The 27197-nt window shown below is 40.5% G+C and overlaps 1 protein-coding gene across 1 annotated transcript in view; it reads right to left on the minus strand.

Moving 5' to 3' along the window:
• The window catches only part of Il13ra1 (interleukin 13 receptor subunit alpha 1), a 68461-nt gene that overhangs the window by 16578 nt on the left and 24686 nt on the right, over positions 1-27197 (minus strand). The window contains exons 3-6 of the mRNA XM_042702502.1: positions 21261-21399; positions 17664-17784; positions 5804-5991; positions 1857-2008 (exon numbers count right to left, since the gene is read on the minus strand). Coding sequence (XP_042558436.1) covers positions 1857-2008; positions 5804-5991; positions 17664-17784; positions 21261-21399 — 600 coding nt within the window. The remainder of the gene's footprint in view (positions 1-1856; positions 2009-5803; positions 5992-17663; positions 17785-21260; positions 21400-27197) is intronic.

Below are 27197 nucleotides of genomic sequence, written 5' to 3' on the forward strand. Positions count from 1 at the left end.
GAACAGTGTTTGCCTTGCATGCATGAGGCCCTGGGTTTGCTTCCTCAGCACCACATAAGCAGAAAAAGCCAGAAGTGGTGCTATGGCTCAAGCAGTAGAGCGCTAGCCTTGAGCTGAAGAGCTGAGGGGTGGTGCCCAGGCCCAGAGTTCAGGCCCCATGACGGACAAAAAAAAATAATTCTCATTTGTAAAATGGAGAACAAATAACAGATCCTTAGGACTAGTGTGAGCTCTAAATGAGATTATTTCAAAGTAGTTACTACTATACCTACTAGAGAGTAGTCCATCAATACATGCAAGTTGCTGTTAGCAACAAGAACAGTAGAGTCGACATCAATTGACTCCTGCCTAGAGGAGTTTATATTTTCAGTGGAGAGAAAAGGCCCATATGTAACCAAGGCTTTAAATAAGCAGGACATAATTTAATAGGTTAAATGAGTTAATCCAGACAGCATATACCTCAGGATTTCCCATAGAAGCAACAAGGGGAGAGACAAGGCTGGAATAATCAAGTTCAGCTTTCTGATAATTCATTTCATCATACCCACTCCCTCCCCACAAGGAAGCCTTTTGCTTTTGCCCTTTATGGTATGTCATAAGGATACCATACCCTCTGGTACTAGTAAAGATTGTAAGCCAGCAGATAAAGTCATCTGTAAATGCCCAGGAGAGCTTTGCTCTGCTGTGGACGTAGCTACTCCCACTGGAGCTACTGCCTGTCAACACTGGCTTATTTTAGTAAGTTCCTTGATGAACTGGACCAAAGAACTTGCCCACATGCACAATACTTGGCTCTTTTAAAAGCAAATATAGTTTGCATCAAACCTCTAAAACTCAAAAGACAAAAGAACCAGACAAGAAGCAAACAAGTGAGTGGTACAGTCCCTGTGGTCTTTAGGCCCCACCTTATGGAAATATGCTCCTAGGGCAAATGATTTTAAATTTGGGCAAAAAATGTAATAAGCAAAGAAACAAATGAACTCCTACTTTGCCTGTGGTCCAAACAAAAAACTAAGGCCTTAATTTGTGACATCTATTGGAAAGATATCAATGGGACTGAAGTTACACTACATTCTGGTGAAGGCCTAGTAGGGACCTCAAACTGGTATGTTTTGCATTAGATTCTGAGCAGCATAAATGCACATAAACAAATATGCCTCAGATTCGACTATGTTCTCAATACCAACTCCAAGAAAATGGGGGCTTCTAAGTATCTACACAATCTGATCTCTGCCTACTGCTTCAATAGCTTTTCTGCTATATTTGCCCACACCAGCCCCTTTTCTCACACATATCAAGTTCATCAGTGCCTCAGACTTTCTATCTGTTGTCTCTTTTAAGCCCAGATTTGCATACATTTAGCTGCTGCTCAGTATTCTGGTCTCCTATTAAATGCTGTTATTTTATGACTTCACTAGCTAACAGCCCCTCAGGCCTTCCCAGCCACCCTTGTACATCACTCCATTTTACTTTCTTCATACTACTCTTGCTCTGAAATTAGTTTGTTCATTTTCACATTCTTATTTTCTAATATGCAAGCTCATGAAGGCAAAAAAATTTATTCATCCATCAGGTGTCACGGTCATTGCCTTAGCTCCAGCACATAAATCGATACCTGGAATATGGTAGACACTTAAAAAGGGGGGGGGGGGCTGAATGAATGAATTAATGAATGACTGGAACCTTGCAGCCAATGTTATCTTATACCCTCAAATCTTCCACGATGCCCTATTTCAAAACAAATGTTTCATTATCATTTTTACCCCACAAAAACCTACAATTCATTGATGATTCAGTGTAGGAAATTCCAGAAAAAGAAACATATCCAAAGAAAAATAATGATCTGAAAAACTTACATAGAAAGTACCATGGGTCTCAGTCTGGCTGTTGTTGACCTCTACTTCATAAGATAAACATCTGCTACTAAAATTCTGTGGATTCTCCCACTGCACATATAAAGCACTATCTTTGAAGAAGAGATTTTTAATATGTGGAGGATCAGGTTTCACTGAAAAATAGAAGAAAACAAATTAGCTTTCTAAAGTTTAAATTCAATTAGTACAGATGGGTTTTAATGGCTTTTACATGATATGTTATATAGCTGTAGAATTTCTGAATAGCCACAGTTAGTGGAGGAAGCTGGTTAGTAAAATAGGTTTAAGGAACATCTTTGCTGGTGTCTGATAGATAACATGAACTCCGACCTGTATCTGGTTAAAAATGCCCAGGTTATAAAAAGGACATCTGCTTAGGTCTAGATGAACTTCACCTGAGGAGTAACAAGATACCTAGCTGTTACTCTTTCAGGCCAATCCAAGACTACAATTAAAACATTATCCTAAATTGGGTGCCAGTGGCTCAGGCCTATATTTCTGCTATTCAGGAGCTGACATCTACAGATTGGAGTTCAAACCAGCCCAGGCAGGGAAGTCAATGAGATTCTTATCTCCGATTAGCCTCCAAAAAGCAGGAAGTAGAGGAATGGCTCAAGTAGTAAACCACCAGCCCTGAACAAAAAAACTAAGGGACATCACAGGCCCTGAGCACCAGCACAACACACAGATATACTCTCTCTCACACACACACAACAACAACAACAACAAAAACTTAGTCTTGCAGGGTGCTGATGGCTCATGCTTATAATCCTAGCTATTGGGGAGGCTGAAATCTGAGGATGAGGATCACAGTTTGAAGCCAGCCCAGGCAGGAAAGTCCATGAGACCCTTATCTCCACTAAATTATCAAAAAGCCAGAAGTGGGGCTTTAGCTCAAGTGGTAGAGCACTAGCCTTGAGCCAAAAAAGCCAGAGACAGCACCCAGGCCCTAAATTCAAGCCCTAGGACAGGTACAATAAAAACAATACCAAAGGGAAAAAAAAACAAATTGTTTAAATAGGGATACAGATTGACCATTGCAACAATGAAATGTACAAGACACTATGTCGAAAAACGAACTTTACAATTTAGGCAGGGGTGGGGGTGGGGGTGGATGGTGGGGGGGTGGGGGGGTCGATAGGGAGGTGGGGGGTGGGGGGTGGCTGTAGCTGAGGAGGTGGGAGGGAAGGGATAGTAGGGGAAAAACAAAGGAGGAGGCAACAATGCTCGATAAGAAATGTACTCATTACCTTGCTCATGTAACTGTAACACCTCTGTACAGTATTTTCACAATAAAAAACTTAATTAAAAAAACAAAACCAAAATTATTCTAGTCTCCATCACATGCATGGATGCACCTTGGAGTTCTTATGCTAAGTGAAATAAGTGAATCAGAAAAAAGACAAATACTGTATAATTCCATTCACATGAGATATCTAGAATAATCAAAGTCATAGAATCAGAAAGTATAAAGGTGGTTGCCAAGGGCTTAGGGGAGGAGAGAGATTAATGTCTAGTGGGCTAGTTTCAGTTTTGCAAGATGCAAAAGTCCTAGAGATCATATTGTGCAACAATGTGAATATACAACTAAACTATTAAACTGTACAGTAAAAAATGTTATGGTAAACTATTATAACCACAATTAAAAATAAAATAGTTGTTAAAAAGTCTCTTCCAAGCCAATTCACTTTTGCAGGAATTAACTATACTTAAAAGCAAGTAACAATAATTGATCATTAACAGAAAACAACTTGTAGATGTCATTTTCTGGCTGAGAAGGCTTGCCTTATGTTACCAGTAATTCCACTAAGAGTAAAAAGCTAAGTCTTAAAACTAGGATACAAAGAAGGTTTGTTTCAGGCTACCACACATGCAAACTACCCAGATTTCATTCTCTAGGCTTAAAAAAAAAGTCTGCCTTAATCACGAACTCTAATAACAACAGATGCTGGAGGGGATGTGGACAGAAGGGAACCTTACTGCATTGTTGGTGGGAGTGTAAACTTGTTCAACCACTTTGGACAGCAGTATGGAGGTTCCTCAAAAGACTCCACATAGAGCTCCCCTATGACCCAGCAATCCCACTTTTGGGCATTTACCCAAATGATCACAAACAAGACCATACTAAAGCTACCAGCACAACTATGTTTATTGCAGCATTATTTACCATAGTTAAGATATGGAACCAACTCAGATGCCCCTCATTAGATAAATGGATCAAGAAAATGTGGTATATATACACAATGGAATTCTATGCCTCCATCAGAAAGAATGACATTGCCCCATTTGTTAGGAAATGGAAAGACTTGGAAAAATTACATTAAATGAAGTAAGCCAGGCCCAAAGAAACATAGGTCCCATGGTTTCCCTTATTTGCAATAACTAGTATACGTCTGAGATAAGCAAAAATGGTCAGATAAGTTAATGTTAGGCTAAATGAACCCCAAGATAAGGAGTCAAATGGTTTTTCTTTCTTGTGATTGTTTCTAACATTTATGATTTCTTTGTTGCTTTGTATGTCCCTCCCACACAGTATAACCCCTGTTTTCACTGTATTTGATGTTGGTATATTTTGTGGAGGGGAAGGGAAAAAAACAAATCTTTTAAATAGGGATACAGGTGGATCCATTGAGACGTTATGTTGAAAAAGGAACTTTACAACTTTGGGGGGGGGGGGGGTCGGGGGGGGGGGAGATGGGAAGGGATGGGAAGGGGAAACAAAGGAGGAGGCAACAATGCTTGATAAGAAATGTACTCATTACCTTGGCCATGTAATTGTAACCCCTCTGTACGATATTTTCACAATAATAATAATAATAATAATAATAAAGTCTGCCTTTGGTTTCCTCTTAAATATTATTCTGTTTCCAGACTTGAAAGCCTTCATGTAATGAGTTCTTTACCAGTAAATCATCTGTATACCACTTAATCAGAATCTGAGCTTCTTGTTAAGGTATTACAACAAATGAACTGGTATTTTGCTTTAGAGATTTACAAAACATTTTATATACTTTATATAATTTGAACTTTGTGACAAAGTCTTTGGGGCCAAATGGGGCTACATAGTCCATTTTACAGATAAGAAATATGAGTTTATATGTCAGAAGTTAAGAGGAACTAGTATCTTAAAAGATGAGGCCTTTAACAGACCAGAATTCAGCTAGTGTCTCAGGTATGTTTATCTGGGCTGTTCTGATTAGTCAGTGCCTATGCTGCACAGTGTTAAATGGTTTGGGATGGGGTGTAACAGTGGTAGATGTACCCAGCATTCTGAAGGCTTTGGGTCAACCCTCAGCATCTCTGATTACACCACCTTCAATCTAAACTTTTTCTAACTGGGACAGATTACTCAGTAACTATATAATCATATGAGCATCATCCTTTCAAGTAAAAACGTGAAAAAGAGACTTTATCTTAAGAGTGAGGCAGCCTGCATTGTAATCCTAGTTTTACAACTAATTGCTCTTAAGTTTCAGCCTAAGTAAACAAAGATAAAGCATCTGACACAAATGTTGAACAGAATTTCCAAACTTGCTGCTTTAATAAAGGATCTAGTCTAGGCACTGGTGGCTCACACTTGCGATCCTCCTAGCTATTCAGGAGGATGAGATCTAAGGTTCCTGGTTCAAATAAAGCCTGGAGAGAAAAGTCTATGACACACTTATCTATAATTAACCAGAAAAAGATAGAAGTGGAGATGTGGCTCAAGTGGTACAGTGCCAGCCTTGAGGGAAAAAGCCAAGCACAAGGCCCTGAGTCCAAGCCATTCTACATGAACAAAATAAGGGCCTACCAAAGAATAGTTTACCTAAATTTAGTCTGCTTCAGGAAGATGTTAAAATTACCATTTAAAAAATTGTTTACATTAATTGTTCAAAAGATGTAACACACTTTTATCCGTACCTTTACAGAGGGCTTCTAAAACTTACCATGGGATGTTAAAGGCACTATAATAAAGGATGGTCTAATTTTTCCTGCATTATCCTTGACCATTATTTGGACACTATGTTGTTCAAAACTGGAATCCTTTCCTTTAGCCAGATCAAAGGAACAATCAATGTGTTGACCTTTTCTATCGATGTTCTCACATTGAAGAATTTTTCCCAGGCTTCTGTGCCTATAAGACAAAATGCATTATTTTGAATAAGGTTAAGGGATATGGGGAGATTTTAAAGTAGATGTCAATGAAAAGCAATATTTGCAACAAGGCACAAAAGCTTTAAGAAAATGCTATTTTATCATGTGGCTGATTGTATACTCTAGAAGAAAAGACTGGTCTTTGTTGATAAGAAACTGGTAGTAACCATAGATATGGAAACTACAGGAATCCTGACCTCCTTTGATGAGGGAAGACATTCTGAACTAAGAGAAGTTTCACATTCTTGAAAATACTGTGTATTGAATTCATGGTTCCTCTCTGGTCTCCTCTTCCTGCTCCTTCATTTTTTTCACTTATTCCTCTCCTTCTCTCTTCTCAAGAGGCTCATGAACACACACATTCTTTTCTATTTTTGATTCCCTCATCTTACTCATCTCAGTGTGTGTGTGTGTGTGTGTGTTTCATATGCATGCGTGTCAATTGTGGAGCTTAAAATGAGGGTCTGAGCACTGCCCCTGAGCTTCTTTTGCTCCACTTCTGGCCTTTTGGTAGTTTATTGGAGATAAGAATCTCATGGACTTTCCTGCCTGGGCTGGCTCTGAACCATAACCCTCACATCTCAGCCTCCTAAGTAGCTAGGATTGCAGGTGTAAGCCACCCACCCAGCTTCATTCCAGTATTTTACTCCCACCACTCTAATTTGTATTCTGGAGATTCCTAGTCTTGACCTTCCATCTCACAGCTAGTCTCAGATTTCTTACCGTTCCATGTGAGTGCTCCACTCTTGCCTTATAGTCCATATTCAAAACAGATCACACACCCTTCCCCACCATGTTGCCTTTTCCTCCAACCTTCCCATTTCCATCACTCAGAGCTCATCTTCTCTAGCTCCTTAGATACTTAAAAATTACCTTTTGACTTCTTTCTATCACCAATTCTGTTTGCAAAGTTGCTTGGAGTCTCATCTTTTGTGATCTTCCCATTGCCCACACCCTAATTCATGATCTCACTGCTTCAGGCTTCATGTCCTTGCCAGATAAACCTCTCTGATCTTCATTATTAGTGCCCTCTGATTCCTGCCAGATCAATGTTCCGGAACACAATGGTTTTCTGTGTGTTCTCCAACATAGGACTTTCAATGTCTTCTGTAAGTGATACTGCTTGTATCTCACTCCTCATTTCACTCCTACAAGTACTTTTCATAATGACCATCAGCCCCTAATCTGGTGCAGTAAGGCAGAGTGTGCTTATTACATTTTTTGTGTAGGCTATCAGAGTAGTCTGTTTCTTAGTAAATGTCAAAAGACAGAGTTAAGCCTTACATCATCAGCCACAATGGGAATTGTGCAAAGATTCTGCAGAAAAGATAATTAAAAAAAAATGAACATAGCAGAGTTCCAAAGCTTTGACCTTTGACCTCAAAATCATCTGTAGCAAGTTAAAATGCTGGTTCCTAGCCAGGAACTACTGGAGGTTCATGCCTATAATTTCCATTACTCAGAAAGGCTAAGATTCAGAGGATGCTAGTTCAAGGCTGACCTGGGCAGAAAAGTCCATGAGGCTTCATCTCCAGATAACAAGCAAATATCTGGCCTGGAGGCATGGTTCAAGTGGTAGACACATGTGAGAAAGCAAGCTAAACAAGTTTACACACCAGAAAAAAATTTTTGTTTTTGGTCCGGTCGTGAGGCCTGAACTCTGGGCCTGGGTGCTGTCCCTCAGCTCTTCAGCTCAAGGCCAGTGTTCTACCACTTGAGCCACAGCGCCACTTCTGGTTTTTTTTCTTTTTTGCTTATGTGGTGCTGAGGAATTGAACCCAGGGCCTCATGCATGCAAGGCAAGCGCTCTACCACTGAGCCACCTTCCCAGCCCCAAGCTAAACAAGTTTAAAGACTTCAGTTCAAATCCCTGTACTACCTCCCAAAATTCCTGGTTCCTTAAACTCCCTAAGATCTGATTTAGAAGGTTTTCCCTAGGTCTAAAAATCAGCATTTGGACAGAATTCTGCTGCAAATCAAGGGTATTTTTGCAGTACTGGCAATTAAACCCAGGGCTGTTACAACCTAAAAAGTCATGCACTCAGCCACGTAAAGCCTTAAACATTCAGATCTAATGCATTTGCTCCTAAAGAGACTGAATAAAGAAATGCTTTAATACTGAAAATATTCTTTTCCTTCAAGAGATATTACAAGCTTGCCACTGGTGGCTCATGCCTGCAATTCTAGCTACTTAGGAAGCTGAGATCTGAGGATTATGGTTCAAAGCCAGCAAAAAAAAAAAAAAAAGATGACAGTCTTGCAGAAGTCTGTCATCTCCAACAAAGTACCAAAAAATCTAAAAGTGGATGTAGAGTGTGAGCCTTGAGCAAAAGAAGCTCAGGAACAGTGCCTAGGCCTTGAGTTCAAGTCCCAGGACCAGCACCAAAAAAAAAGAAAAAGAAAAAAGAAATAGGTATCTTACCAAACCTTTTCTACTAGTTGCAGGTCTCCTTATGATATAAAACTGTTTTAAAATTGTTATTATCATGAATGGTTTTTGAATCATACAGTCCTGGAATATTTTCCACTCATAGAAATAGAAACTAAAGACACTAAAGCTCTTTTCCCTTACATAACTAAAGAAAGCTAAGTAAAAAAAGTATTGTAAAAAAATGAAAGAGGCTGAGATCTGAGGATCATGGTTCAAAACTAGCCCAGGCAGGAAAGTCCATGAAACTCTTATCTCTAATCAAACACTCAGAAAAACCAGAAGTGGCACTGTGGCTCAGGTGGTAGAGCGCCAGCCTTGAGCTGAAGAGTTCAAACACCACAACCAACCAAAAAAAGAAAAAAAAAGAAAAAAAGAAAGGTATCTTCTGATAGGCACTCTTTTAGCTCCCTTGTTCTTTTCATATATAGTCACATTTAAAAATGTAAAGCCATTTCATTGTAATTTGAAAACACTAAAAGGGAAAACATTGGCTTTGAGCAGACAATCTTTAGGAACTTTTCTGTGAATGATCTGAAGAGAAATACAAGCTAGCAGGTGATTCTTATGAAAATTCCCACTTAGAATTCTAGTGAAGAATCCCACTAGAGACAGGAGAAGGAATTGGAAAAATTGAAGACTAGGCTTCTAACTCTGAAGATGACTGATATGGTAGGGGGGAAAAAACTCCCTAAAATTCATCACCCTGGATAGTCTGGAGCTATTCAGGTCAGGTTCCTTTAATGCCAGACTATCCCTTTGAGAACTTAAGTCACTGCCCTGGCAGGCTTGAAATAATTATTCTGAATTCAAAAACTGACTGTATATTTTCTGGTTGGAGATTGGGGGAAATAGTCTTTATCAAGTTTTGTGGTATAATTTACACCCAACCCTAAACCCTTTCTAGATGCTTGAGAATGAATACATATGGACTCCCTGCTTTTGTGAGTTTGATTGGAGGGTTTCTCTGTCTAGGGGAGAGCCAGGGTGGGAAGACATATGGGATTCATGCCAATTCTGTGTGGTGAAGGGAGAGGCCCTTACTGCATGTTGATTCTCTGCAAGGGAGTGGGAATAAGATACCAAAAACAACTACTATGTATGGAGTACTTACTATACATGATACCAGTTAATCACAGCACTATTACCACTATCCCCACTTTCATATTATAAACTATGGCTCAAAGACTTGCCTCAAATTACATGACTAGTAAGGAAGAGAACCAGGATTGGAACCTAAGCACTGTGGCTCTAAAAAGAATGAGTTGTGGAGTGACGGGGGGGGGGGGGGGGGTAAGAAGTTACAGAATGTATACCAATATCTGTGCTATCAAATTAAAGAACCACACGTTTCCAAAAAACTGGCTAGTGAGATTGAGCTGTTGAATTTTAATTTAAATGAAAATGTAAAAAGCCACATGCTGCTAGTAGATTCCATATTAAACAGCACAAGGGTACAGTGTGGGAAGGTACTCTATTGATAACTGGCTTTGGGAATGTGTGAAATAGGTAGAATCTTTGCTATCTTTACCCCAGCCTTAGACACTAGTAAACCAACACTTTGTAGCTTGCTTCTTTTTTCTTTTTAACCTGGTCCTGGGGCTTGACTTTGGAGGCTGGGCAATATCCCTGAGCTTCTTTGTACCACTTGAGCCACAGTGCCACTTCCAGGTTTTTCTGTGATTAATTGGAGATAAGAGTCTCACAGTCTTTCCTGCCTGGGCTGACTTCGAAGTTCAATCCTCAGATCTCTGGCTCCTGAGTATTACAAGCATGAGCCACCGGCACCCGGCCAGATTACTTCTTGAGCCAGTCCCAATTGTACACCAAGACTATGCCTTGCCAAAAGGCATCAACAGAGGGCTGAAAGCCAGCTCAAGCACTATCTGCTGTCAACTGTGGAGCAAGAGTCCATATCAGCTCAATTCAAACTGCTCAATTCAGTTTTTTTTCCCCAATTCATTCACCCCAGGGGAGCCTTCTATGCAATTTGAACTGAGACTTGGTTTGGGTAAAGCCATCCTCGAGACACTTCGCTATTTTCCTTTATTAGAATTCTCCTCAAGGACTAGGCCACCTTACCTACTTGCAATGACACCCCGATTCTAACAGTCTGGCTACTCGCCTACACAGTCTGCCATGCAATGACGTAGAGTTTTAAGATTTCCTTAATCCTAATATAGACTCAGCCTCTTTAAAGGACTTCCCTGTGGTTTTACCCATGATGACTCTGAGTGCTAATAACAAAATAAACATAGGGATGCTATCAAGTCCAAAGACACCTTAAAGCCTGCAGGAACAGCTATCCCCAAATTTCACTACAGCACTAGGCTAACCTTAGGCTTCATTTTTTGCCCAATCACTAGCAAGCCTTCAGGGAGCCAGAGCTATGCAATCCTCTGATTCCTCAACTATAAATGTCCTAAGGTGCCTAGACACACTAAGTCATCACAACCCTAGCTTTTGGATCCTAACTAATAGTTCATAGCTGATTTATGGGACACCTACCATGCGTGTCATAAGACACAGTCCCTGCTCTCAAAGAAGATTGAAGTCTGTGGAAGGCTCCCAGTAAGTAAACAGGAAATGACAACCCAATGTGCTGAGCAACAGAACATGCAGTAAAAGGTGCTGTGGGATATAGAAGGGCAGGTCTCTGGACTTGAGAGGTCAGGGAAGGCATTCTACAGAGGAAGGACATCTGAGCTGAGCTGAGTACAAGGAAGAGGCAATGGGGGAAAGGCTAAGGCATGGGATTGCCAGGAGACAAAATGTTCCCACTATTTGGTGAGAACATTCTGCTTGAATTCCTCTCTTGACTGAGTGTCTAAAGAGCCAATTTGAGGAACTGAAAGAAGTTCTATGTGGGCTGGACAGTAGGCAGAGTGAGAGGAAGGGAATAAGATGGGGCTAGAGAGATTGACAAGGGTCAGGTCATAAGTAGATTTGTTTGTCATGTTGAAGAATGGATTTTATCACCGAAGGGTTTAAGGAAAATAACAATAAACTGGGAGAATAACAGGTATAAAAAGGGGGCCAGGAAAAAAAAGAAAGAAAAAAAGTAGGTGAGCCAGGAGCCAGTGGCTCAGGCACGTAATCCTATTCAGGAGGTTGAGATCTGAGGCTTGTAGTTTGAAGTCAGCCTACGCAGGAAAGGCCATGAGAATCTTATCTCCAGTAAATTACACACACACACATACACACACACACACACACACACACACACACACACACACACACACATACACACACACACACACACACACACACCCTCAAAGCCAGACACACACACACACACACACACACACACACACGCACGCACACACACACACACACACACACACACACACACACACACACACAGAGCCAGAAGTAGAGCTGTGGCTCAAGTTGTAGAGTGCTAGCTAGCCTTGAGCAATAAAAAGCTCAGAGACAGCACCCAGGTTCTGAGTTGAAGCCCCAGGATTGGCCCCCCAAAAAATAGATGAGTGAAAATACAAAACTTCAAATGAGAACTTTGTTTTTTACATGGAGAAAGGTAAAACTTCCTGAAAGAACACAATCTCAGTGCCATCTGGCTTCATTTACACTGCTCTTGACTTAACCAGGCAGACCCTCCTCCCCAGCCTCTGGGGATGAGAGGGAACAAGAACCCCAGGTCACTTTGGAAGTGCTCATTCCAAAATTCATATGGTTGGAGGAGATAAATATGTTGAAGTTCATGTAAACCTTATACACTCTAAGCATTTATTGAAATATCAAACTGTACCCCAAACATACATAAATATATATTTTATGTTTTTCTGCATGTTATCTGTTAAAAAAAGTAATTAAAATGGAAAGAAACCTATGGAAGATTTTTGCACATTATTTTATGACATAGCCACAGTGTTTGTTTTGTTTTGTGCCTATACTAGAGCTTGAACGTGGCTTTGAGCTCTTGCTCAGCATTTTCACTTAAGGCAGATACACTAACACTTGACACATTTTTTGCTTTTTGCTGGAAAAGTAGAGATAAGGATCTTATGGATTTGTCCCCAGATTCATCACCAGGCTAACTCCAAACTTCAATTCTCAGATCTTAGCTTCTCGAGTGGCTAAGATTGCAGGAGTGAGTCATGGTTGTCTGGTACCATAAACCAAATGTGTTTTTTTTTGTTTTTGTTTTTGTTTTTTGGTCGAGGGTCTTGAACTCAGTCCTGGGTGCTGTCTCTGAGCTCTTCAGATCAAGGTAAGCACTCTGCTGCTTGAGGCACAGTGCCATTCTGGTTTTCTGGTAGCTAATTAGAGATAAGAATCTCACAGACTTTCCTGATGGCTTTGAACTGCGATTCTCAGATCTCAGCCTCCTGAGTAGCTAGGATCACAGGCATGAGGCACTGGAGCCAGGCTTCCATAATTTTTTTTAATAGATTGCAAATAATTTTTATCAGGTAAAATGGATACTCCACAATGATGGAAGGAGGGAGTGCTGAGGATAGAACCCAAAGCCTCACACTTGCTAGGCATGTATGCTACCACTAAGCTGCCTGACACTCCATAAGGAAAGTTCAGGTTATCATGGACACAGCCTGATCAACCCACTCTCTCAGAGCTGTTTCAATAAATAGTGAAGGGGTCAAGACCTTGTGGAGGGCAGACTGCAGAGGCTAAAACTCTTCCACCCTACTACCATATTGACTCAATGTCTCCATTTCTGAATGATAAGGGAGTAGTGAGAGGGAGGATAATAGCTAGCAAAATATAGTACTGAGGGTCGAGAGTAGTTCTAATGTTGTCTAGCACAATAGGCTTGTAACGGTCTACAAAAATTACTTTCAAAATAATGAGAGGAGAAGAGTATGCAGATTTCAACATACAAATGGTAATATCCAGCTTGCTGTGGATGGCTCATGCCTGTAATCCTAGCTACTCAGAAGGCTGAGATCTGGAGAATCACAGTAGCCCAAACAAAAAAAGTCTGTGAGACTCCATCTCCAATTAACCAGCCAAAAAGCTATATTGGAGGCATGGCTCAAGTGGCAGAGTGTCAGCCATGAACAAGCAAGCAAGAGCATGAAGCCCTGAATTCGTACATATCAGCAAAAAATGTATGAATATTGTATGTCAATTTAAAAAGTAGTCAATGAATATCTGAGGCTTTGAGGGTCTTTAGAAAAAGTAAAGCTGCTTTTTTTTTTTCATGAGCCAGGCACTTTCAAATTGCTTTTTTCTTTCTTTTTTAAAATAATTTTTTATTGTGATTAAATGATTAGATACATTTCACAAATTTCACAGTATTGTGAGATAGTGATACTTAAAGTCACAAACACATTCTAATCTTCAGGAGGCAACTTGTCCTTATCATGGTCTATAAAGTTTGTGAATTCTATGAGCTTTGACAATATAACTATTTCTTCCACACAGGGTGATATGTACATTTTTTTCCTTTTGCTTATTGTAAGCTGTTCCCTGTCATTCCCTCCCTCCCATTGCTGCCTTTGAGTTGCTTAGTTCATTTTCATCAATGTCCAGTGCAGCTGATGGGCCCCTCTGTTGTGTGTTTTCCCCTGTTTCCCTCTGTTTGTGTCCTCCTCCTAGCTTCTCGCAGATGTGTGCGTATATGTGTGTGTGTATGCACACATACACACACACACACACACATATACATATACACACACTGTATATGTGGTCAACAACATGAGGTCAATTAGTAATGATATGACAAGATGAGTGGAGGCCCTTTGTTTCTCAAGTCCTGTTTACTTTGTCATATCTCCTTGCATTTTGGATTTAACATCCATAGTATAAGGGAGACTATGTGCCGTTTGTCTCTTTGCTCTTGGCTTATCTCGCTCAAAATGATTTTTTCTAGTTCCATTCATTTCCCTGCAAAAAAAGCTGCTTTTTTTATGTTTGTTTGGTTTTTTTTGGGTCCAGTCGTGGGGCCTGAACTCTGGGCCTGGGCGCTGTCCCTCAGCTCTTTAGCTCAAGGCTAGCACTCTACCACTTGAGCCACAGCGCCACTTCCGGCTTTTTTCTTTTTGTTTTGTGTGGTGCTGAGGAATTGAACCCAGGGCCTCAGGCATGCAAGGCAAGTGCTCTACCACTGAGCCACCTTCCCAGCCCCAAAGCTGCTTTTTTAAAAAAACAAATGCACATTCCACCAGTTATTCAATACCTTTGACATATATGACTGTATGTTAATATAGACAACTATGTGGGCCACTTCCTTCCCTTCTATATTTTAAGCTTCAGACCCAAGGGGATAGGTTTCTGCTGTCCATTCAGTACTTTACCCACACCATGTGCTAAATAAAAGCTCACTGAACTGAATTGAGTTTGCCTGGCCCTCTCTTCCATGTTTGATTGCTAATAATTCTAAAGAATGTATTCGGAGGGCTGGGAAGGTGGCTCAGTGGTAGAGCACTTGCCTTGCATGCATGAGGCCCTGGGTTCGATTCCTCAGCACCACATAAGCAAAAAGAAAAAAGCCAGAAGTGGCGCTGTGGCTCAAGTGGTAGAGCACTGGCTTTGAGCTGAAGAGCTGAGGGACAGCGGCCAGGCCCAGAGTTCAGGCCCCACAACTGGACCAAAAAAAAAAAAAAAGAATGTATTTGGAAAGAATTCCAAGTGAAAAGGAATGATGAGAGATTACTTTAAAAATTTAACAGTTTATAGATGCTATACCAAGAATGATCAAATATTAAAGTACCACATACCAAAGTATCAAAGTTATTTGGTGAGAAGCTAAACTACTTGCTAAGCCATATTATTTATTGTTTGTTTATTGGCCATACTGGGGTTTGAACTCAGACTTTTGGTGCTGATTAGGCAAGCACTGTATTGCATAAGTCATACTGCTAGCTCTCAATTTTCTTTTTAAAACTAGACATCAGGATGGATATGCCAGTGGCTCATGACTATAATCTTAGCTACTCAGGAGGCTGAAATCTGAGGACTGTAGTTTGAGGCTAGCCTGGGCAGGAAAGCCTTATGAGACTCATCTCCACCAAAAAAAAAAAAAAAGCTAGAAGTGGAGTTGTGGGTCAAGTGGTAGAGGGCAAGCCTTAGGCATAAATGCTCAGGGGTAGCACTTAGGCCTTGAGTTCAAGCCCAAGGACAGGCACGAAAAACAACAACAACTAGACATCACTAACTTATACGTTGCTAATAGGAATATAAGATGATCCAACTGCTCTAAAAAAGTTTGGTAGTTTTGTTGTTGTTGGTCTTTGTATGCATGTGTGTACTAGTACTGGAGCTTGAATTCATAGCCTCAAGAGTTCTTGCTTGGCTTTTTAATTCACAGCTGGCATTCTACCACACAGGCCACACCTTGAGTTCTTACAATAATCCTAGCTACTCAAGAGGCTGAAATCCAAGTGTTCTGGTTTGAAGTTAGCCTGGGCAAGAAAGTCTGTGAGACTAATACATCACCAAAAAAGCCCAAAATGGAGCTGTAGCTCAAGTGGTAGAGTGCTAGCCTTGAGCAATAAAGCTCAGGGATAGGACCCAGGCCCCAAGTTCAGGCTCCGAGTTCAAGACCAAGGACAGGCACAAAAGCAACAACAATAAAACAGCAACAACGAAAACCTAAATGTTCAAATTATGACATTATTTACTAATTGTACTTTGAGCACTTTTCCAGAGAAATGAATGGTCATGCTTACCTAAAAACACATGAGATTATTTATGGCAGCTTTACTTCTAATAAAAGAAAAACTGGAGCCAGGCACTGTGTTCATGCCTGTAAACCTAGCTACTCAGGTGGCTGAGATCTGAGGATCACGGCTCAAAGCCAGCCCAGGCAGGAAAGTCTGTGAGACTACAATAAACTACTCAAAAAAGCTGGAAGTAGTGCTGTGGCTCAAGTGGTAGAATGCTCTCCTTGAGCAAAATAAGGTCAGGGACAGTGCCCAGGCCCTAAGTTCAAGCCCCAGGACTGGCAAAACAAATCCAAGTCTGCCAGAGCAAGGTGGTCGTACCTGTTATCCTAGCTACTGGAGGGTAGACAGGGATCAGGATTGTGGTTCAAGCCAGCCTGGGGAAAAAAGTTAGCAAGATTCTATTTTGGTAGATAAGTCAGGTCTGGTGGCAAAAGTCCACTGCAAAGGAGACTAAGGATAGGAGGATCATGGTCTGAGGGTATCCCTGGGCAAAAATTCAAGACCTTATCTGAAAAATAACTGAAGCAAAAAAGGTTCCAGAAGTGGATCAATCAAATGGTAGTGTTCCTGTCTAAGCAAGCACAAGGCCCTGAATTCAATCCCCAGTATACCTAAAATGCCAGTTTTATGTGGCATATATGTAGGAATTCATTCTAGTAACATTCATGAAATGAAAACAATACAGAGATGGAAAACAGACTAGTGGATGCCACGGGTTAGAGACTTGAGACTCAGGATTGCCAAGGAAAAGGGTTTTTGGAAGGTAGATGTAGCAATAAGATCTTTGTAGTGTTGGAGCTATGTGAAGAAATTACATAGAACTTCACACACATATACACAAACACAACATACACAAGTATACATAAAACTGATAAAATGAGATTAAGGCTATAGAATACTAATCTTCTGGTTTTGTCTATGTTTCTAAGATGTTATCACTGGGAGAAGCTAGATAAAAAGTACATGGGTTCTCCTATACATTTTTTGCAATTTCTTGTGTATCTGTACTTAAAAATAGAAAGTGGTCGTGTGTGTGTGTGTGTGTGTGTGTGTGTGTGTGTGTGTGTGTGTGTGTGTGTGTGTGTGTGTGTTGGTCCTGGAGCAGGACCTGAGCACTGTCCCTGAGCTTTTGTGTTCAAGGTTAATATCTACCACTTGAGCCACAGCTCCCCTTCAGGCTTTTTGGCTGCTTAATTAGAGATAAGAGTCTCATAGACTTACCTGCCTGGTCTGGCTTGGAACCATGATCCTCTGATCTCAGCCTCCTAAGGTAGTTAGGATTATAGGTGTTAGCTACCAATGCCCAGCCAGAAAGTGTTTTCTTTTAATTAACTATCCAAAGAAGATATATTTTTCACTGAAGCAAATTGTCTATTTTTTTTGTCTTTTCAGAAAAGATGAGACTGGGGCTGGGAGTACAGTTCAGTTGTGGAATACTTGTTTGGCATGCAAAATGGATCCCATTCGCAAAAAAGGATAAGCCATTTTTTTTCTTTTGAACTAGGTTGAATTCAAAGGCCTAAGCAATCACTCACAATCAGAGCGTCATCAAATCGACTATGTATACATACTCACCAATAGTAAAGAGTATAGTTCGTGTCTGGACTTGTATTCCTTCCAGGAAGCCAGGAACATGTCATATAGCTCAGGTTGTGCCAAACACACCGGAGCTCAGTCACAGCAGACTCAGGATCGCCTATAATATTCAGTTCAGAGTTTAAGACTCTTCTTATATTGTAATATAAACCAGCTACTATCTCTATGGCATAGAGAAGGGGAAAGTGTTTTGGACTGTTTTATCAGAAAGATAATATCTCACTCCATGTTACCCAAAAGTCACCCAGAATGGCAAAAACCCCAATCTTAATTTGTTCACAACCTTCTCACTTACTTCCTAATACACAAAATACCTTGCTATCTCTGAAGGACCCTAAGTCTTCTACTTCTAACTAAAGAGAAAGGTGAAAGGTCAAGTAGTATTTCAATAAGCGATTACACAATTCCTCAATGAATGCGAAAATACAAATAACTCTTACTTTTTAAGTTTTACCAGCCACATATTGGTGGCTCATGCCTGTAATCCTAGCTACTCAGGAGGCTGAGATATGAGGACCACAGTTTGAAGTCAGCCCAGGCAGGAAAGTCTGTGAGATTTTCATCTTCAATTAGACACCAAAAACAAATGGAAGTGGAGCTGTGGCTCAAGTGGTAGAGTGCTAGCCCTGAGAAAAAAGAAAAAGCTTAGGGGACAGCACTCGGGTCCCGAGTTCAAACTTCAGCACCAGCACACACACACAAAAGTTTTATCAAAGTATAATTTAGTTTCCTGTTTTTTTCATCAATATCAATGCACTTCATTTTCTTTAAAAAGGTAAACATTTTTCCTGAAGCAGTTCTGGTACAAGATAAGTAGAACCTAAGCTGCTTTTTTATTGTAAAAATAGTGTATAGAGGGGTTACAGTTACATGAGTAAGGTAATGAGTACATTTCCTATCGAGCGTTGTTACCTCCTCCTTTATCCCTACCATCCCTTGCCTCCCCACCTCCCCAACTCTTCCCTCACCCCCAATTTGTAAAGTTTGTTTTCAACATAGTGTCTTGTATATTGCACTGTCACAATGGGTAAACCTGTATCCTTATTTCAGCATTTTGTTATTTCCCTTCCCCTCCCCAAATTAGAAAAATGTATATACAAGATACAGGGCACTGTCATCAAATACAGTGAAAACGGGGAAGCACATACAAAAGAAGCAAAAAAAATCATATAGTACATTTTAAAGATGTTAAAAACAATAGCAAGAAAGAAAAAAAAAAACAGTTGTGTCCCTATTGGGGTTCATTTCACTTAACATCATCTTATATGATCATATGTACATAGCTTTTGACCTTTTCCGCTTGTCCTAGACTTATATTAGTTATTGCAAATAAGGGAAACCATGGGACCTATGTTTCTTTGGGTTTGGCTTATTTCACTTAATATAATTTTTTCCAAGTCTTTCCATTTCCTAATAAACAGGGCAATGTCATTCTTTTTTTTTTTTTTTTTGGGTCCGGTCGTGGGGCCTGAACTGTGGGCCTGGGCGCTGTCCCTCAGCTCTTCAGCTCAAGGCTAGCGCTCTACCACTTGAGCCACAGTACCACTTCCGGCTTTTTTCTTTTTGCTTATGTGGTGATGAGGAATCAAACCCAGGGCCTCAGGCATGCAAGGCAAGCGCTCTACCACTGAGCCACCTTCCCAGCCCGGCAATGTCATTCTTTCTGATGGAGGCAGAACCTAAGCTTTTTTAATTGCTTCTTGTATGTTGTGAATTCTGGAGCCTTCAAATCTTTCCCTTTTTGCAGTCAGAATTTCACAATGTTTTCCAGATTGGCCCTAAACTCCTGAGCTCACATGATCAGGATGTTTTAGTCTTCCAATTACCTGGGATTACAAGCATGTCCTACTATGCCATGCCTGAATTATTTCTGACTTAAATCACTGTCTTTATAAAGCTGTTTGAGTTGTCATGTCTATAACTTAAATGTCCTTTTTAAAATATAAAGTCTTATTCCTCATAATCCTTGAGGGGGTTCTGTATTGACCCATTATCAATCATTTAGGTCATAATGTAATTCCTTTTCAGATTTTTAAACTCCAAAGGAAATGTGAATAGAGTAGGAATGGCAAGCTGTTATAAATCACAATCCCATCCTCTTGCCTTGAATTTTATCATTTTAAAAATGGTACTTTATAGCTGGGAATGTGGCTTAGTTGGGGAATGCTTGCCTAGTATGCATGAAGCCCTTCATTTGATTCCTCAGTATCACATAAACAGAAAAAGCCAGAAGTGGTGCTGTGGCTCAAGTAGTAGAGTGCTAGATTTGAGCTTAGAGAGGCTCAGGGACAGAGCCCAGGCACTGAGTTCATAAGTTCAAGCCCCAAGATGGGCAAAATTAATTAATCAGTTAATTAACTAATTAAAAATAATACTTTAGCCAGGCACTGCTCGCTCCCTCCTGTAATCCTAGTTGGTAGTAAAGCCCATCAGGTTCTTATCTCCAAGTAACTACCAAAAATGCTGGAGCTGTGGCTCAAGTGACAGAGTGTTAGCCTTGAGCACAAAAGCTTGGGGACAGCTCCAAGGCCCCAGAGTTCAAGCCCAAAGACTGGTGCTAAGTAAATAAAAAATAAAAACGATACTTTATATGTTTTGGATCATTGCAAAGCAGGTAGAATGACCTAGAGCACAACTATGCAGGGCTGTTTGGAAGTGGCAGAATGGGGTCCAGATATGCTGAACCAAGAGACAACATAATATTAACAGACAGGATGTATACAGTATTTACCTTTGCCAGGACCATTCTAAGCACCTCATATATATTGACTTACCTAATTCTCTCAAACAATCATAAATGGTAGTTACCACCATCATGCCCATTTTTGGAGAAGAGTACATAATAAGTAGTTGGCAGAGTTGAGATTTAAGCTTAGGTAGGTAGTCTCTAGTAGCCCTGCTCTTACTCAGTCTGTGACATATTCTGTATGTAATATAAAAGCCCGAAGGAGTTTGGGAGTTGTGTAACTGGAGGACAAAAACCAACCTCACTATTTAACAACTTTTCCTTGGGCTAGTCTTGTATTGAAGCTATATCATTCTGCCTACTTATCTTAAACATCTTTCTCTAAATATACTGTGTATACCAATTTTCCTTTCCATATAATCATGGTACTTTGATTTTCTTAAAAGGACTAGATTTAGAATATGAAGCCATAGAGTAAGTCACTCAATTCTTTTTTCCTCTTGAAATAGTCAAGGATAATAACCATAACTCACCTCACCTAAGCTTCAGGGGCCCAATTTATTGCAGGCATGGAGGGTTGGGGATTGTTCATTTTTCAAATTATAAATCACTACAAGTGTTGGGGATGGAGCTCAGTGGTGGAGTGATTGACAAGTTTGTGCAAGGCCCTGGGTTCAATCCCTAGCACTGTAGTCATAGTAACAATAAAGCACTATAATTACTGTGCATCATTATGGATATTTTCTGTGAACACTTTGAAGGCACAGGCATTCTTAGACTGAACAGAAACCAGTACAGTACCTGGCATTCATTAGACTCAGTCTGAGAATTGAATTAAGGAATGAAGAATATAAGCCCCTGGAACAAGAGACAGTGCTTTCAGTTATTACCTTCAGGGGGTGAGATGCACTTTTCCACCAAAGTGCTAGGCTTCTCACTTTCATTGGTGCTACACTGGGACCCCACTTGCAGACAAATCCTCTCATTTAGGGGCACTTCTGTTGAACGATGAGTTTCTGGAGCAATCTGCTACAGTTTGAAAGGGGAAAAAAAGATATGAGCTGTAGCCAACATACAAAAAAAAAACTAAATAAATATTCACATGCCCAAATGTATGTACCAACGTTAAATTCTCAAGTGGTATAGGTCAGAGTTTGTCTGCTAGAGTAATTTTGCTCCCCTGCCATCCCAGAAGACACTCAGTAATGTGTAAGGCCACTTTTCCTTATCATAACTTGGAAGGGAAGCTAGTGGCATTTAGTAAGTAGGAGCCATCAATGATACTAAAGGTCTTACAATGCACAGGACAGCAACCCTGCTCCTCCCAGAGAATGATGCTGCATAGTACCACCATTGAGAAATTCTAGTGTAGATAAAAGTCACCTTAAGCATCATGAAATTTATCTAGAAGCCAACCATGCTAACATATTAACTGTCTAAAAGCAATTTGAAAGGAGCAGCATACAATTATCAGAATTTACTGCCAAGCCCATGCAACATACTCATCAAACTCAAGGTTAAAAAAAAAGAATCACTAAGATTCCTGTAATCTTGCTTACCTCAAGGAGACTTTTCGTCAGATACTTTTCTGTACTGTTCATTTTTTTGCCTAACTTGTACGTGTCTATAAATTACAAAGGTTGCTAAATGCACTGAAAGGTAGATAAGCTTGGGCTGGGAGGGGGCTCAGTGGTAGAGTACTTGCTTTGCCTGCATTCAATTGCTTTGCCTGGGTTCAATTCCTCAGCACCACCATAAGAAGAAAAAGCCGGAAGTGGCACTGTGGCTCAAGTGGTAGAGTGCTAGCCTTGAGCTGAAGAGCTGAGGGACAGCGCCCAGGCCCAGAGTTCAAGCCCCATGACCGACAAAAAAAAAAGTTAACCTTTAGATACTATATAGCCATCAGCCACAAATCTGGTATTATGATTCAAATAATTTGACTAAAGGGCTCTCTAGGAAATTAAAATTCCCAGAAGTGATAGAGCTGGAAGAATTAAGAATGGGGCTGCTTTTAATCAGAGCTCCAAGGACAGCACTTTCTGTTTTGCAATAGTTTCTGACCCTGGTTTCAGATATTTCCTTTCCTAATATTCTAATAGCCATGAAGGGAGAAACTGGTCACAGCACCTCAAGCAGCTATTTTGACATTTCCCAGGCTTGCTGAGAGCTGAGCATGAGGGTTACTCAAGATACCTTCAAAACCAGGACCTAAGGCTACTCTCTTGAGAAGTAGCTGGCAAATCAACAATGAATAAACCAGAGCAGACATGAACAAAACTACTTTTTTGGAGACAGAAGAGTTGAAACTGCACTCTGACAAAGACAGACGGTCAGCCTGTTAGGACAGGACAAGAAGATTTGTCAAGCAAAATCCTGGCTGGGATGAAAGGGACTGAGTGATTAAGCTACAAGGCCATGGAGTATCCAGCAAAACTATGGTTATCCTCAGAGGAGCCTCCAGCTATTCTTAGCCAAGGACATTTTTCACAAGGAATTCCTGATTCCTTGCCAAGAAGCCTACTTATTATTCAGTTTCCCATATAGGCTCTGCCTACAGGGATGGAACATGCAATGTTACAAGAAGTCTTCCTGGAATGCATCACCATTTCAGTTTTCACAAGACCAAGAACTAGAGAAGACTGTATACAGCACTGAGATTTCTGAGCTTGTGAAGGTGAAGACTATTCCCCAGGATCATGGTGATCAATGACAGCTGGAAGGCTTTAAATGCAAATTTCACCAATTTCACAATTTTACTAAACTTAAGTCCCACATTTTCCCTAATGAATCATGCTGACCCCAAGGATCCTTGATAACTCTTGTTTGGAAGCTACTTTGCCTTTTGAGGACACCAGGAAAAAAGATACTGTCGGAATACTGTAAATTACGGTGTGTGTGGGGGGGAGCTGAATCCCAGGGGTTGGCACTCTTCTAGCAAGTGTTTGATCTTTAGCATCACAAACAAAATTCTGACCAGAAATTAGAATCATCATGGAAAAAAATCTATTGTTCTAGCTGGAGGATGAAGGATTTTTATCACACAAAGATTTTTATTAAGCCAGGCGCTGGTGGCTCACGCCTATAATTCTAGCTACTCAGGAGGCTGAGATCTGAGGATCATGGTTCAAAGCCAGCCCGGGCAGGAGAGACCGTGAGACTCCTATCTCCAATAAACCACCAGAAAACCGGAAGTGGCGCTGTAGCTCTACAGAGCGCTCGCCTTGAGCTGAAGAGCTGAAGGACAGCGCCCAGGCCCAGAGTTCAAGCCCCACGGCCCACCAAAAAAAAAAAAAAAAGATTTTTATTATACTGAAAATCTTATGTTAAAAATGCTTTAATACTTAAAGCTAAATCTTATTTTTAGGCACATTTATATGTCTAAAAACAACTTAGGCTAACTCAGTAGGCTGAGATCTGAGGATTGCAGTTTGAAGCCAACCCAGCCAGACAAATCTGTGAGACTCATGTATCCAATTAACCAGCAAAAATCTGGAAGTGGAGGTGTAATTCAAGTGGTAGTGTATCAGTGTTGGGTAAAAATGTTAATGGAAAAAAAGTGCCCTGAGTTCAAGACCTAGTACCAACACTTACGAAAAATAAAAGAGGATTAAAATCTCAGTACCAGAGGCTCATACCTGTAATCTTAGCTACTCAGGAGCCTAAGATCTGATGATCATGGCTCAAAGTCAGCCTGGGCAGGAAAGTCTGTGAGACTCTTATCTCCAGTTAATCACCAGAAAACTGGACGTGATGCTGTGGCTCAAAATAGTAGAGTGCTAGTCTTGAGCAAAAGAGCTCAGGGACAGCACCCAGGCCCTGAGTTCAAGTCTCACGATTGACAAAAAAAAGGAGGACTAAGAGAAGAGATTTTAAAATAATTTTAAAGTATTTTCATAAATTCAAGGTTCAATACTATGAAATTGTCATGAATAGGAGCTCTGATTTTATCAGAGATTACCAAGTGAGACATACTACTTCTCTATCAGACAAGGAACTAATTCCTTCCGGCAGATCTTGATGAATTATGTGTGATGGCTCCCACATGACTTTCCACTTTGGTGAATCATTCCACTGGTAGCTGCTATAATGGCGTTCTTCTCCACCCCTCAGGGAATCTGGCCTCCTTTGAAATTTTATCAAAAACTAATACTACAGTCCTGAACTTATTTATCCTTCTCCCTGAGGACCAATGTTCCCTTGTCACATCACACCTTTGCCAACTCCAGAATTCCTTTCTCAGAAGGAAAGAGAGTCAGGTACAGCTTCTGCCTCTCTGCATGCCTGGACCAAATGAAAGGGCCTGATGATTAATTTGCCCTGTGGGACTTCCTTATCTATTAGTGATGAAAAATACTTAAAATCTGATGCAAGATCTGGGGAACTAATAGACATTGATAAAGTACAGTAGTGGAGGGTAGATGCTGAGACTTATCTTTTCCTCTAAAACAATCATCTATGAATCCCTGTCTCTGATGTTCATGAGCCTCCAGTGTGAATACTGAAAATGATTTCCAGAGTTGATCTTGTCACTGCACAAATTGGGGATATTGGTAGATACTTGTTTGCAGAGTCCCTTAATCTGTGCAAAACATCATAAGGGCAACTGCCCAATTTGTTTCAGGGGTATATGAAGCCCTCTTTCACATATGATGTTACTGTATCCAAAAGTTAGAAAGAGGAGGAGAAAAATCACTTCTGCCATACATACAGAGCCTCAAGATGGTCCAGACAGGAAATCTCCCATCACCAATCTGAAGAAATGATATTTATCACTACTATAAGATTGATAGCCACCCAAACTGTCAAATAGCTAGAATAAGCAAGCAGGCCTTACACAGACGTCACCCATTATGGTTTCCATTCCAAACAAATATTAATTCTTGGGGAATTCTCTCAGGAAAGAATGCATCCTGTTGCTTTTCTCTGAAAATACCATGTTCTGAGTTGCCCTCACCAGGCCTTTAGTGGCAAAATGGACCAAATAAGATTAAACAGTAATATTATGCTGAACCAATAAATACTGACAATATCCAACCATTTGTTTTGTGATTTTGAGAATTTCCTAGATTTCAGCCTAACAATACTACTGCTAATAAAAGTTAACAATGATTTAACCACAAGTGTATTTGTATGTGATTCATTTAACCCTCTTCTTCAATGTACATACTGTCCTTGAGGGAGGAACTGTTAATACCTCCACAGGATCCCACATTTTTTTGGTGCTGGTCTTGAACTCAGGGCCTTGGCACTGTTCCTGCACTTTTGTGCTCAAGGTTAGCACTCTACCACTTGAGCCATAGCTCCAATTCCACTTTTGTAGTAGTTAATTGGAGATAAGTGTCTTACAGGGACTTTCCTGTCCAGGCTGGCTTTGAATCATGATCCTTAGATCTCCTGAGTAGCTAGGATTACAGGCATGAGCCATCCTCCACATTTTAAAAGCAAGGAAACCAAAGCTCACATTTGCCTAAGGTCACACAGCTTGAAAGAGGAAGGCAGAAATTTTCAAACCCAATTCTACTGCCTTTAAGCTTACTTCTTTTGCTAGTATTCAGCTTCATGCTTGTTAGGCAAGTGTTTTATCACTGGAACCAAGTTCCATTTCAGTTAGTAGGGTTACTTTGAAGTGTAAATTTCTGTAAGTACACAGGAAAACTCATTTCTGGGTTAGAACATCAGCCTATCTTCCTGACATCCTTAACAAGCTAAGGAAAAGAGATCTAAAAGGTTACTTTTCTTCAAGGTTTCAAATAGATAGTCAAATTGAGGCAAGATAAACTAAGGAAAATGAGGCATGGTAAATGGCTGCCAGGAATTAGAAACTCAAGCTTAAAGCTAGTTCATCTACTTCTCTTAAGATTAAGGGAACAAAGTCATTTTAGGGGAAAATGAAGTAAGATAGACTAGGGGAAAATGAAGTATGGTAAGCTTACAGCAAATACAGGAGATATTCTACCCATCTACGTCCCTTAAGATTGAGAGACCAAAGTCATTTAGGGGAAAATGCGACAGGATAAATTGAGGAAAATGAGGCCTAGTGAAGGCAACTCAGAAACATGGTATTTAAAAACAAAAGCACCATCTATGTTTCAAAGAAAAGGAACAGGATGGATTCCTTCGTAAGAGATGCATTCCTCACCCCAAGAATTAATATTTCTTTGGTAGGATGTATGCCTTCTGAGAGAAATGCTCCCCCCCAAACCTAAGCAACCTCCTGCCCAAAAGGCAAACAACAAGATAGCTTCCTTATCTCAAGGATAAGCATCTAGTTTATAGCAGGATGCATTCTTACCTGGAAGAAATACTCAAATGCCCCAAACATACAGGAACTCAGAAAGAGTTAACACCAGGAGTAACTAGAGCAAAGATAAACACTTGTCTTTGCATAACTTCTGCAATCTAAGTCAAGCACCCTAAGAGAAGAGCCCATAATTTATTTATTTTTTGCCAGTCATGGGGCTTGAACTCTGGGCTTGGGCGCTGTCTCTGCGCTCTTCAGCTCAAGGTGAGTACTCTACCGCTTCAGCCACAGCACCACTTCCGGTTTTCTGGTGGTTTATTGGAGATAAGAGTCTCAGTACTTTTGTGCCGGGTGGGCTTTGAACCATGATCCTCAGATCTCAGCCTCCTGAATAGCTATGACTACAGGCGTGAGCCACCCGCACCCAGCGAGCCCCTACTTTTAAAAGAAACTTCACACACCTTCACCTGCATCCAGTGACAAAATGACTATGGTAGTTGCAAAGGTATTCAGGGACTTCCAACACTTAAGGCCCTTCATTAGGAGCAATAGGAAACCAACAGCCAAGCATTGGTGGCTCACATTT

Source organism: Dipodomys spectabilis, unplaced genomic scaffold (genome assembly GCF_019054845.1).
Source record: "Dipodomys spectabilis isolate Male_0828 unplaced genomic scaffold, ASM1905484v1 ptg000325l, whole genome shotgun sequence".
Lineage (NCBI taxonomy): Eukaryota > Metazoa > Chordata > Mammalia > Rodentia > Heteromyidae > Dipodomys > Dipodomys spectabilis.